Genomic DNA, 14,223 nt, shown 5'->3' on the forward strand with positions numbered 1-14,223 from the left:
TGCTCGGCCTTATTACTTGTTTCATAGGATGGTTAATGGTAGGAGTCTCTGGAGCCTTGAGTGGCAGGACTTCTTCTGTCTGGGGTTTCACCAGACGAGTCATCAACATGGTCATCATGTCCAGTATTTCTTTCTGGGTCTGGAACAGCTTCTCCAGTTCAGTCTGACCTACGGGTAGGTGGTGAATAGGTGAAAGCCATGATATCTGTTCAACGCTTGTTGCCAATACATTAAGTTCCTGAGTGTCTGAGGGGACACCTATCTGCTGTATTTTAGCACTTGTGGTGCTAGGAGGTTGAAGTTTCCCCTGTTTTTGGTCCCTCTCAATCTCCATTTTATCCGCTTCATTCACTTTCTCAATGAGGACCTCATCCGGAGTTGAGGGATCTTCCAAATACTGCTTCAGTTGTAGCTTGATATAGTCACTCCTCAATCCCGTAGTCACAGATCTCCTAAATTTCCTCTTAACCACTTGCTTACTGGGCACATATACCCCCCTCCTGCCCAGGTGAAATTTCAGCTTTCGGCACTGCATCGCTTTAACTAACAATTGCGCGGTCGTGCGACGTGGCTCCCAAACAAAATTGACGTCCTTTTTTCCCCACAAGTAGAGCTTTCTTTTGGTGGTATTTGATCGCCTGTGCGGTTTTTATTTTTTGCGCTATAAACAAAGAAGCGAGACAATTTTGAAAAAAAATACAATATTTTTTACTTCTTGCTATAATAAATATCCCAATTTAAAAAAAAAAAAACATTTTTTTTTCTCAGTTTAGGCCGATACGTATTCTTCTACATATTTTTGGTAAAAAAAAAAAAAAAAAATCGCAATAAGCGACTGGTTTGCGCAAAAGTTATAGCGCTTACAAAATAGGGGACAGAATTATTTTTTTTTAATTATTTTTTTTTACTAGAAATGGCGGCGATCTGCGATTTTTAATGGGACTGCGACGTTATGGCGGACACATCGGACACATTTTTGGCGCCATTCACATTTATACTGCGATCAGTGCTATAAATATGCACTAATTACAGTATAAATGTGACTGGCATTGAAGGGGTTAACATTAGGGGGTGAGGAAGGGGTTAAATGTATCCCTGCTTAGTGTTCTAACTGTAGGTGGAGGGGGGGGTGACTGGGGGGGTGACCGATCTGTGTCCCTATGTACAAGAGACACAGATCGGTCTCCTCTCCAGAGACAGCACCGCTGTCTCTGTGTAAAAGGGCAATGAGAGATGATCTCATATGTTTACATATGAGATCCTCTCTCATTGGCCGCACAGATCGCCTCGCGAACGGCCACTCTGATTGGCCGTTCGCGGCGATCTGTAATTGGCTGTGTCCGAGGGACACGGCCAACACAGATTTTCCCCGCAGCGCGCTCTGGAGCGCGCGCGGGGAACGCCCAAAGGGGCGGCCGTCAATTGACGGCAGTTTGGAAATTGGGATCCGCACTGCAGCCGTCAATTGACGGCAGGCGGATCCCAAGTGGTTAACTAGCTTGGCTCCAAAATGCTCTCCATTTCCTTCTTCCTTTGATGTGAACAGCAGGCGGTCCTTGAGCTCAATGGCCCGAAATAGGAAGTTCTGAGGAGTCTCTCTACTATCCTGTGTCATATTTATCAGTCGATGAAACAGCTCAGTGGCATCTTCCTCCTCATAATAGCTTTTCAGTATCCTTTTTAGCTGGTTCAAGTTCAATCCACTCTTCCTCTCCAACATGCCCCTAACACTTGAACCTGGGCTGATGGCATGGATTACAGCCTCTCTAATTTCCGATTCCAGATATCCTTTCTGTAGCCCCAACTCTATTTGGTGTAGGAGGCTGGTGTAGGACAGTTTGTCCTTCTGCCCTCTTTCTCCTATCTGGCCGTCAATGTGGAAATCCTTCCGGATGGTTACTTCCTGCAAGCGGCCCTGGGTGCGTTTCTTCAGTACCTTCCCAGTGTTGGGCGTTATCTGGCCATCTTTCTGGTCCTCCAAAACGACACGTAACCCATTAATGCGTTCAGCTATCATACTGGAGGTCTCCTGAAACCTCTCCTGTATGTTACAGTACTGTCGCTTCAGATCAGCCAGCTGTCGTTCTGCCAGTGATTTAACAGCAGCCTCTTCCTCCCTGTCTAAAGGTTCTAACTGCTTTTGACTGGGAGAGCGCCCTTCATGTTTGCTGGGGTGTGTCAGGTGGAACTCTGTCTTTTCGGACAATTTTATACTGGCACCGTGGAAGTTTTCAGGGACATCCCGTTCCCACTCTATCAGTGCATAGGTGCAGTCGGTCCCAGGATCGGGTTTCACTGCGACCACGCAAGCCTTTCTGTCCGGGGACAATGCTTGTACCACCTCTTTAATTTGTTTCTTTCCCCAGTCGCTCCATGGAAGTTCAATGACCACGCTTTCTTCTGAGCGTGTCCCTTCTGCTTCGCACCATTGGACTACTTTGATGGGGTCCATGATAGCGTGAAGGGGCGGGCTTGCTTGTAGAGTGACAGGAATCCCGGACGAGCCCCCACGTGTAGCACTGACCCCCGAAGGAGCTGCTGGTTTAATTTGGGCCTGCACTCTACCAATAAACCCCACTAACTTGGCTCAATCCCCTTGGCACAGCTGTGATGCAATGCAATACAATACAATGTAAGACAATACAAAATACCTGTATTATAACCCCAGGATCCACTGACTGCACTTGGAGTGAGAAAAACAGTACGCCACAACAACTGGATACTTAACCAGAGATATATTTTACTGTGAAATATGCAAAGAATTGATTACAGTAATTGTGCTGTCATCCCAACGTAAGACGACAGCACAATTGATTTAAACATAAGCTATTTGAAAACAGTATACATAAATATTTTATACCTGGGAGCTCCCCCTACTTTATTAGCTATGCGTGAGATCTCACTTAAAGTACTTAGTCTTGGATCTTCTTTCTTCGCTAGCTAAAGTGATTTGTAATCCACAGTTTTGATGAGTCAAATTGAAGTGAAAATGCTCCTGGTGTAACTGCAACAACTATTTTAAAATCGCTTGAAACGTCAAATTAGATAGGCCTCAAGCCTTCTCAGTTTAAGTTCCTCTGTGGAACTATAAATCCCAGTGAGGCCTGTATATGAGTCTAACTGCGTGTAAACTTAGCAAACTGTGGGTCGTGACCCGCTCACCCACTGGATCGGAGCTCCGGGTAGTAACTTTTGTTCAGGGTCCTGTGACTGCAACTTTCTTCTCCGTCAGCTCTGTTCAGCTCCGCTGGATGGATCCGGTTCTCCGATGCTCGGATGAGTGTCTCTCGGGTCTCTGCAATCCGGCCACTGTCCTCTAGCTCTCCGAGCTCAGCCTTCCTCAACCAAACATCTCTCTGCATTACCAGTATTTGGGTCTCTCCTCGTCTCCAAGGCAACCAAAATACTAAACAAAACATCTCTCTGCATTACCAGTATTTGGTCACTAGATGGCTCCAAATACTTAAACATAGCAATGTCCATAGACGTTGTATTAAAGTATGCAAACACACATCAATATACAAGAATGTCAGCGCTACACATATATATATATATATATATATATATATATATATATATATATATATATATATATATATATATATATATATATATATATATATAGCAGCTATAAATACTGTAGCTGCTGACTTTTAATAAAAGCACACTTACCTGTCCAGGGATCCAGTGCTATCCTCACCTGGCCCAGTTCTTCACCGGTCTTCGGGTTCCCACAGTATGTTTACTGTGGGAATCTGGCTGTAACTCCTTGCAGCTTTAAAGTCGGCTTTCCAATACACATGGGTGAATGGTTCCACAGGCTTCTGAGACATGCAACATGTCCCAAAAGGCTGCGGGCTAAGAGTGAGGGCCAAACTTCCTAGGTTAGCCAAGTGGAAGAGAGAGTGGTACCAAACCATTAATAAGCCAAATATGGTATGGTAGACATAAAGCAGAACTTCTCCTTCAGAGTGAAGTTCCACTTTAAGTTACATTTATCTATGGTAAGGGGAGAAAAAAAAAATAACAAACTAGATATCCCTGGTGCCACCTAGATCTATGGTGTTGAAACAAAAAAGCAGACATTGTTCTGCCTCCAGTAGGATATTATGTTTTGCCTGCAATATCAAAATTTGACCACAAGATGGAGCCACTGGTAGATTTACTGTTTTCTGCAGAAACTAGAAACTGCTCACCTTTAAAAGCGGAGTTCCAGCCATTTTTCCATGACCATTGCAAGACAATGCCCACCCGCAGAACAGTATGTAATGACAATCCTTTTTTTTTTCTTTTTTTTTCTGCCAAATACCTTATTTTTCTCTGTGTAGTCTGCACTTTCTGTCCTAGCTGTCATTAGGCAATTCCCTAGGACACCTGGGATATCAGTGTCATCTATCCCAGAAGTCCTAAGGAGGGCCAACAATGAAATCTCGTGGTATTTTGAGACAGGAAGTTCTGTGTCGATTGACAGGATGCCTTAACAATGGGGTGGGAAACTCTGCCGATGACGACATTGTTATGGCAACCTGTAAACACGCCGATGCCATGCCATTACTGCGCAGGCGTGAGCCAGCTGATTGGAACCCGAAAGCAAATAGGAATAAGCTTCAAATGCCTGCATCATGAATGCTCGCTGCCTGCCTTCTGGGATCCTGTGGATAATAACAAGTTGGCAAGTAAGAGCGGTTTTCCCATCGGATAAAAGACAGATGGTTTTCCCAATGGAATTCCTCTCAAGCCTACCTTGCATACATACGGTCACACAAAAGTCGGGTGAACTTTTGACTAACAAGAACGCAGTGACGTAAAAGACTACGACGAGCCGACAAAATGAACTTGGAGCAATGGAGCATACACACGGCCGGGATTCCCGATGAAAAGCTCTCATCGCAGTTTTTCTGATGGAAAATCCGTACGCGGCATAACAGACACACAGAATAAAAGAACTAAGAATAGAAACATTTAAACAAAATAGCAAAAAAAAAAAATAATAATAATTTACAACACTAACCCCATAAATTAAAAATAAATATATCAACATAGCACCTGTTACAATTTATTTATTTTTTAAATTGAACAGATGTAAACGGACAACATCTGTTTATGTCTGAAAAAATGGGAAGGGATGCAAACCTTTTATTTTATTTTGCGAGCATAAATAAACTCAAATGTACTGTAAGGTCTGTTTCCACCTGCTCATAGATATACATTGTGGTTGAGTCTGGGCCCGGGTGAAAACTGACAGACAGGTCCAGACTGAACACCCACGTGAAAGGCCCTTAGGTGACAGGATCGTCCCAAATAGTAAACCTTCAGTCAGGTTACAGCATGTAGATTCGTTTACATAACTTGGTAATCCTTTTTTTTCTCTGGTCAGCTCTGCTCGCTGTACTAATTACACAATTAATCATTTTTTTTGTTTGTGATTTGGGAGGGCTGTTTAAGCGTTTGTATTTTGGATAACCTTTACATAACTTGCTGATCTACTTTGGAGTCCCAAAACCAGGCATGCCCTTACCACACCTCGCTGTTGGTGCAACACTATGATGAGCGGCCTACCAATACACAATTAGAGATCCCTCAACCACTCCATACACCATAAATCGACAAATTTCCTGACACAGTCATTGCATTCTGGCAGCCGTCACAATACATGAACAGCGGCTCCATCAGACTGGATATATCCTCTTGTTTACTGTCACACTGACCATTTCACCAGACAGGACTTCAAACAGTACCACATTTGAAAACATGAAAGTCAAACAATTAAAAAATAAATAAAATAAGATAGACATTGCTATAACTCAAAGTGTAATTAAAAGGCAAAAAACTTTGTCTGAAGACCGAATAAAAAAAAAAAAAAAAAGGAGATGGGTATAACAATTTTGAAAACAGGTAATTTTTCTTTTTCACCGATGTGCACTGATGAGGCTGCACTGATGGGTGACACTGATGAGGAGGCACTGGTGGGCACAGATTGTCAGCACTGTTAATCGGGACCTTTTACACAAGTCGGTTTTTGGCCCTCTTCTCTTCATGCTGTCAGTGTGAGGAAAGGAGTGCCAATAACCAGATTCTGTGTTCAGCTGATTGCCACGTAATCAACTGTATCCAAAGAGCCACTGATTGGCTCTTTACCTCAATCTGTGATCACAGAGCAGTGGTCGTGATCACCAGAAGGCGACATATGACGGCGTTCCAGAACTGAACGACCGTGCTGTAGCCATCATTTGGCTATAGTGCAGTAGGCAAGTAGCTATTTTGCAGGGATTTCCTTTCACTTCCTTTTCTGGCTATGTGGCAGGAAGTGAAGGGAAATCTCCCCAATGGGCACAGATTGCAAAACAAATAAAAAATAAAAACACACACACACACACACCACAGAGTAAGGTTATAACCGACCTTACTCTATCCAAAAAAAAAGTGGCACTTTAAAATTTGTGCTCATTAAAAGCACATTATACTGTTCCTTTAAAGAGGGGGTCCCCAACCCCCAATCTGTGGCCTCTCGGCAGCTGGGCCACTAGTGCGGCAGGCCGGCAAGAGAGAGCGGGCAGACGAGACACCAAAGAGATAATATTATCCCTCACCACCCACCCTGTATCACCACAGTTCTGCCCTCACACTGTGCAGCAGAGAGATTACATAATGTCTCACTGCCCGCCCTCACTCTGGGACCCAGCCAATGCACATGTGCTGAAAAACTGGGGAGAGAAGCTGCTTTCTCTGCTGTCGCTATTGCCTGCCACCAAATAAAAAATTGGGGATGTGTAGGTAGGCATCCTTGATAACCACTGACACTAGAAAGTTCCCCAGAAGAAGAAAGGTGATCGCTGACCAGGTAGACTCCATCGTGTACCTTGCTTCTGGACACTGGCTTCATACATTAGTTGCCTCGACATTGGTACCATACACACCTGCCAACGCACACTGGGCTGCTTTTACACTGGCGTTAAACAAAAGGCTGCCAATTGTAGGAGATGTTTTATTGCAACCACTACCCTTTAATGCCCTCCCAGCACAAATAACATACAGTAGTGATAGGAAATAGCTCTACACTTTGCAGTTATATACATTTGAACTTACTGTCATAACTGAAGCTATTCTTCTAGCCAAAGTTGGGGAGACTTGAAATGCATGGGCAAGTCCAAATCCTTCCAAGTCAAATATAGCCTTAATGCCATTCCGTTGCGTCTCTGCATCTTTTACTAAAAGCTCAGAGGTTATCAAGCTTACTCGAAACACTTCATATGCAGTAAATTGCTTTGTGTCCCACTTATCTGGAGGAAAAATAAAAAATAAAAAGTATAAGAATACCATTTCATTGTAGTTATGTTAATTCAAGGCAGAAAAACAAAACTAGCACAGTTACTTGCTGCAGATCTCATCCTTTATTGTTGCTATTGCATTGTTGAATACTTGTTCATGATCTATGACTTCGACGTAAATGCATTCTCAGATGGAAAACAGAAATATCATCCCTTACATTTCTCATCGATGTTCTATAAAAAATCCAGTTCATATGATCAGGAGAATTGAAAGCGGCAAATCCCCAGAACTGATAATTTACTTGCCGTTGTGACAGTATGCGAGGTGCGATACATGATCATAGGTACATTTCACCTCGCATACGTTCCATTATGAGGGACTGAACCGGAATCCGGTCCGGGTTTTACAGCCTCTGGGCCTGGCTAGGGTTCCGGTCCGGATGTTTGGGTCCACTGGAGTCCACAATCAGCTGGACTTTAAAAGACCAGGAAGAGAGCACAACAGGGCTCTGGCTTGAAACTCAGGAAGGGACCTGAGTGAGGGGAGCGCTGAGTGCTGGACTGAAAAGGTTTGCTTTACTGCATGTTTTGTGGGTGTCAGGGACTAGCCCCACACTGTATAGAGAGGAGATCCTGTTTGTTTAGTTTAGCGCCGGACGGCAAGGATTTAATTTATTGTTTTGTTTATTTTAATCTGCAAACCGTTTATAAATAAAATCTGGCATCCGCCAGACTTAAAAGAAAGTGCCTGCTTACAGACTGATTTCAGAAAAGGTGATCCCCACAAGCTAATCCCTCACACCGTATTTGCCGGTGTATAAGGCGACCCCCTAATTTTACAGTTTCTTTAAGATTTTTTGCCTGTACTCACTGAATAAGACGAAATCAAGAAAGAGCCTTCGCGCTACTATAGACTCCTAAACAGTGATAACCCAAAACAGATACGGTGCTGCAAAACCTAATAGTGTTTACAATACACAAATCAGAAATCATACATAAAGGGGTTCTGCGCGAACCAACACAGTGGTAAAAAAGTAAATACTCTAGATATATAAATATATAAATATGGTGAATGTGAACAAAAAGTAAAAGGTGGGATAGTGAGTAATCACACTATGCAAAATAGAATATGTGTAAGTGTAACCTCAAAAAGAAATAATTAAATATATTAATTGATGGTTAAATAGTTGAGCGAAAAGTCCAAAAAGTAGAGGTGATCAAAAAATAAAAATAAAATAAAATATGGAAAATAAGGTGAAAAAGTGAGTAAAGAGTGTCCCAATAATGGTGTGCCAAGCTGTCAAATGGTGGTCGCAGTGTAGCTGGGTATCCACTAGGCAAGTTGTTGACAGATGTATAGTTCACTCCCTCACCAGGCTCCCAGAACTCTTACCTCAAACCATAAATTAATATGCATCCAATAGATACTGAATCACCATAGAGATCTTCTCTCTTGTTAATATCAGCTGGGGCGTCTCCTCGGCCAATTCATCAAAACATAAAAACGAGTGCAATGAATAAACATACGAGCGGCGTCTTCAGCGCCGGCTTACGTCACTCCAGGTGTACGCACTGACCAATCCCTACGCGTTACGACACGGGATCACGTGTCTTCATCTGGGTTCCCCAGATGAAGACACGTGATCCCGTGTCGTAACGCGTAGGGATTGGTCAGTGCGTACACCTGGAGTGACGTAAGCCGGCGCTGAAGACGCCGCTCGTATGTTTATTCATTGCACTCGTTTTTATGTTTTGATGAATTGGCCGAGGAGACGCCCCAGCTGATATTAACAAGAGAGAAGATCTCTATGGTGATTCAGTATCTATTGGATGCATATTAATTTATGGTTTGAGGTAAGAGTTCTGGGAGCCTGGTGAGGGAGTGAACTATACATCTGTCAACAACTTGCCTAGTGGATACCCAGCTACACTGCGACCACCATTTGACAGCTTGGCACACCATTATTGGGACACTCTTTACTCACTTTTTCACCTTATTTTCCATATTTTATTTTTATATCACCTCTACTTTTTGGACTTTTCGCTCAACTATTTAACCATCAATTAATATATTTAATTATTTCTTTTTGAGGTTACACTTACACATATTCTATTTTGCATAGTGTGATTACTCACTATCCCACCTTTTACTTTTTGTTCACATTCACCATATTTATATATTTATATATCTAGAGTATTTACTTTTTTACCACTGTGTTGGTTCGCGCAGAACCCCTTTATGTATGATTACTGAATAAGACGACCCCCCTTCCGAGGCTTCCGACGCTTCATATTTCTTCCTTCTGGAGCCATATTCTTCTTCATTCTTGATGGAGCTGGAGCCAATCACGACGAGCGATGTATTCTATTAATGGATACAAAGCCTGCTTGGATTGGCAGAGGCTGTAACATCATCAGCCCACGCTGTGCAGCTCTACTGTATGGTGACTTTTTGGTGAATGGGGGGGTTCAACAAGTTTATGAAACCACATGGACACTAGTCTATATAGACACTGCATGTGTTGTATCCAATAATGTAGGATCCTCATATGGACATTTTCACAATATTTTTGTGATTTGGCATAGAGGTTTGCCATTGCAACGTTCATACTCTGTTTAAATTACATACAATAAGCACTTGGACATCCATTTGAAGTACAGTGGAGGTTTTTTAGAAATTGGTTTCTAAAATACATTTGTGTACAATAAAGTGGATTTATACAGGGCTTTGGCTATCAAGATTGTTGTACATAAAAACACTTTCCATGTCTGGTTGAAAACACAACTAGTATTTATATTCTTGGCAATTCATCATATAGTTCATATTGTTAAACAAAAGGGGCTGAGAAAGAAAAAAAGAGGAAGCAAATCATTTACCAATCCTGTAAATAAGAACTTTACTGCCATACGCATCCCTTGACCTTAGGACACTATGGTAGCCAGCATTGTACAGGTTAAGGAGAAGAGATGGCTTCAGGTCTGCAGTAATCTCCGGACATTCCTTCCTCCACCTTTGGTAGTTTTTCAATAACTGTAATAAAAATAAAAAAAAACAGAAATCAAGGTATTGTGCATTGCAATATATTTTACATACAGTATAACGCAGGAATCAGGCTACACTTATCTCAAATTACGGTGCATAATTATTTATCTGTATTTTAGGAAATGTTTAGAGAGCTGTGAAAATATGATCATCGCAAAATAAAAAATAAACCAACTGCGTTTAAAACGTTGTTTTGTGTACTAATGTATGCCGTATATTGCCACAAAAAAAAAAAAAAAAGGATTTCAGGAGCGATAGATCTTTTTGCAGGAACTCACACATCACATAATTTGAGATTACTCCCATCTGACAAGAAGTCATGTCCTCTTCCATTGAGCTGCCAGATTGCAGAGCCTTTGTACAAAGTGAAGGTTTTAGCGCTTTAACATACACGGTCCATTTGAAGTTGCCACCTTTTCTTCAAGTCAAACCCAAACCCTTAAGACGATGCACGGCAATTTTTTATTTATTGTAATACATACTATTGGATTGTAAAAGACCTGGGACACCTTTGGGTGGCCCAAGGAGAGCAGTTATGCGGCACGCATTGCTTGCCAATAGTAAGACTTCTACAGACATGTATAAACCTCAGCACAATCATTTATAAAAAAAAAAAACCCTCTTCCATTACATACGATTTTAAATATATTGAAGAAAAAAAAAAAAAAAAAAAGACAGAAAGCCAACATTTTATTTGAGCCGACCTTAAAGAAAGTCTTGATTAAAATAGTCAGGGACTGTTTAAAGTGGTAGTAAACTCAGTTTTATCTTTCAGTGTGTACTGTATTCTTCTGGTAGGAGGGTATTCCCTCAGTAAGTACACTGCCCAGGGTTTGGTAGGTGCTCATGGTCCTGGTGGGCTGTACAGTGTTCACACGGAAATTATCCCTTTGCACCGCCAGTGTGTCTTTGCCCACTTCCGGGTGTCCCGCTGGATCTGTAGTACAACCCAGGTCAACTGCATATACCGGAGAGACGTGCACCTCCCAGTGGCAGGAAGGGGGAAGCACATATCTGGAGGGAAGCTGGGAGAATGCTGTGAGCTGTGCAGTAACAAACAAATGGAGTGACCGTAATTTCACACACACATTCTTGCCATCAATTTTGACCAAATTCCCTGTGCCTTTGTAGCTCACACATGCCCAAAACATCAGCGATCCACCTCTGTGTTTCACAGTAGGAATGGTGTACCTTTCTTCATAGGCCTTGCTGACTCCTCTCCAAATGTAGCGTTTATGGTTGTGGCCAAAAAGCTAAATTTTGGTCTCATCACTCCAAATGACTTTGTGCCAGAAGGTTTGAGGCTTGTCTCGATGTATTGTAAGTGGGATACTTTGCGGCATTTGCATAGTAATGGCTTTCTTCTGGAGACTCCACCATGCAGCCCATCTTTCTTCAAGTGCCTCCTTATTGTGCATCTTGAAAAACAGCGACGCCACATGTTTTCAGAGAGTCCTGTATTTCACCTGAAGTTTGTGGGTTTTTATTTGGTTTGATTTCAACAGAGCCCCTCATTTTCCACTACTTGATTAGAGTTGCACTGCAGATTGGCATTCACAATTCTTTGGATATCTTTTTATATATCTCTTCTGCATTTTATACAATTCAACTACCCTTTCCCGCAGATCCTTTGACAATTCTTTTGATTTCTCCATGACTCAGAATCCAGAAATGTCAGTGCAGCACTGGATGAAAGGTGCAAGGGTCTGTCAGGAGTCCAGAAACTCATTGACCTTTTATACACATACACACACACACACTACTTCAAAGAAAACAGATCACAGGTGAGGATGGTTACCTTTAATAGCCATTCAAACCACTTTGCGTCAACTAGTGTGCATGTTATCGGGCCAAAATCACCAGGGTATGTAAACTTTTGATCAGGGACATCTGTGTAGTTTCTGTTGTCATTATGATTTAAAAAGAGTAAACATAGTTTATTAATAAATGGCTTCAGCCAAACACTAGCCACGAGTGAAATAAAAGTTGTGTTATTCATATTCTCTGAAAAGAAATCCAATCCTGCCAGGGTATGTAAACTTATGAGCACAACTGTATGTGTCAGAGCTCAGGAATGGTTAAACAGGATGTCAAATATTTTGACAGGTAGAGAAGCTACCATCTACATATTACAAATGTGTATTTAGCCGTTTGCCTGGAGGGAGCTTTAGGTAAAAGAGTTTCGAAAATAAAAAAGCCAACACAATTAATATTACCTCTTTTGGTGAAATACTCCAAGATTTGTGTATGTTCTCTCTTGTCATTTAAAATAACTCAAGCCTTAAATTGCAAAGTAGGTCATCTTATTAGGGATCAGTACTGAAAATAATTATAACCTACAGATCACTAAATCCTGTCTGAATATTTTCCTTTCTCTTACCGGTGTCAACGAGGCTGTAGATAAGCATGATGGAAAATAAAAATAAAAGAAATCAAAGAAAAAGTTATTAAAATCCATCCCCCCCAGCTAAAGAACGATCTAGACCCATTTACCTAGGCAATTTATTAATAGTAGGGCCGAATCAACTAATCAGTTAATCGTCAACGAATCGATTATGAAATTAATCGATTACAATTTTCATAATCGATTAATTGGCCAGTAACATAATGGGGTTAAAAAAACTAAAATCAGCCCAAAAAAATAGTATATAGTACAAAAAAGCAAATCGCTAACTGTAAATATTACTTTTACTGTCCCACAGTATAAAAATTAACCCCTTACAGCAGGGGTCGTCAACCCCTGGTCCGCGGCCCAAAGCCGGGCCACACCGCCTCTCCAGCCGGGCCGCAACGCACAGGACACATTGGCGGGCCATACCGCCGCTATAAGATCCATTGGAAATTCAGCTGCTCGAGCAGAGAGATGACGCCATCTCTCTGCGCTACGCAGAGGCGCGCCGCTGTCCAGCCCTACATACGTGCAAGGCTACGCTACACAGAGAGAGATAATTACGTCATCTCTCCGCCCACCCGCTCTATGCATTCCCGCAAACGGCTCCCCCTCACATTCCCGCGCTGTGTAAGTACACTGCTGAGGGACATTTATATTGTTTAATACTGGGACATTTATTTTTATTTTTTTATACTGGGACATTTATAAAAAAAAATTATACTCGGACATTTAAGGACCATTTTTTTTTTGTCCGTAGCAGAAACGGATCGCATGGGTTTTCACACCCATGCGATCCGATTCCTGCCCAAATTTGCAGATCGCACTGTGTTATGCGAACTGATTTGGGGGTGTTGTTAACTTTTAACTGACACTCCCAGCAGTTCGCATAGGGCAATGTGAACTGCCGCCGGAAAACCTGCGATGCGGGAACCCGCAGTGGATTCGCAGGGTTCCTGCACCGCAGCAGTGTGAACCGCCCCTTAATAATATTTTTGTACTGGGGCTTTGATAATACTTTTATACTGGGACTTTTAATAAGGGGCGGTTCACACTGTTGCAATGCGAGAACCCTGCGAATGTGTGGCAGGTGATGTGGCAAGTGACATTCCGCATCTGGTGACAGGCAACGTGGCGAGTGACACACTCGGGGCTTCCATGGATTCTGCATTATGGTGAGTTGAACTATTTCATTTATTACTACAATGTAATAATAGAAATAATGCGCTGACAAATTGCCCGCGAAAAATCGCTTACCCCCCGCGTGCCAACCCCAACCCCGGGCCTTGGCACAATTTGTCAACGCAGCCGGTCCCCGGGGTCAAAAAGGTTGGGCACCACTGCCTTACAGTACCGATTATTTGCTCTTTTTGTACTTATTTTTGTTTTTTTAACCCCATTATGTTACTAAACATCTCAGGCCGGGGGTCACACCTATGTTGTTTGGTGCTTTTTGCAGAAACATGTTTTCCTATGGGACACATTCACATCCATGATTTTTTTTCAGCTGCTGCGAATTTGGA

General features: G+C 42.2%; 1 protein-coding gene across 1 annotated transcript in view; it reads right to left on the reverse strand.

Moving 5' to 3' along the window:
• Positions 1 to 14,223, reverse strand: part of TTPA (alpha tocopherol transfer protein) — a 71,856-nt gene that overhangs the window by 24,514 nt on the left and 33,119 nt on the right. Inside the window, exons 2-3 of the mRNA XM_040354269.1 lie at positions 10,146 to 10,299; positions 7,087 to 7,280 (exon numbers count right to left, since the gene is read on the reverse strand). Coding sequence (XP_040210203.1) covers positions 7,087 to 7,280; positions 10,146 to 10,299 — 348 coding nt within the window. The remainder of the gene's footprint in view (positions 1 to 7,086; positions 7,281 to 10,145; positions 10,300 to 14,223) is intronic.

This window comes from Rana temporaria, chromosome 5 (genome assembly GCF_905171775.1).
Source record: "Rana temporaria chromosome 5, aRanTem1.1, whole genome shotgun sequence".
NCBI lineage: Eukaryota > Metazoa > Chordata > Amphibia > Anura > Ranidae > Rana > Rana temporaria.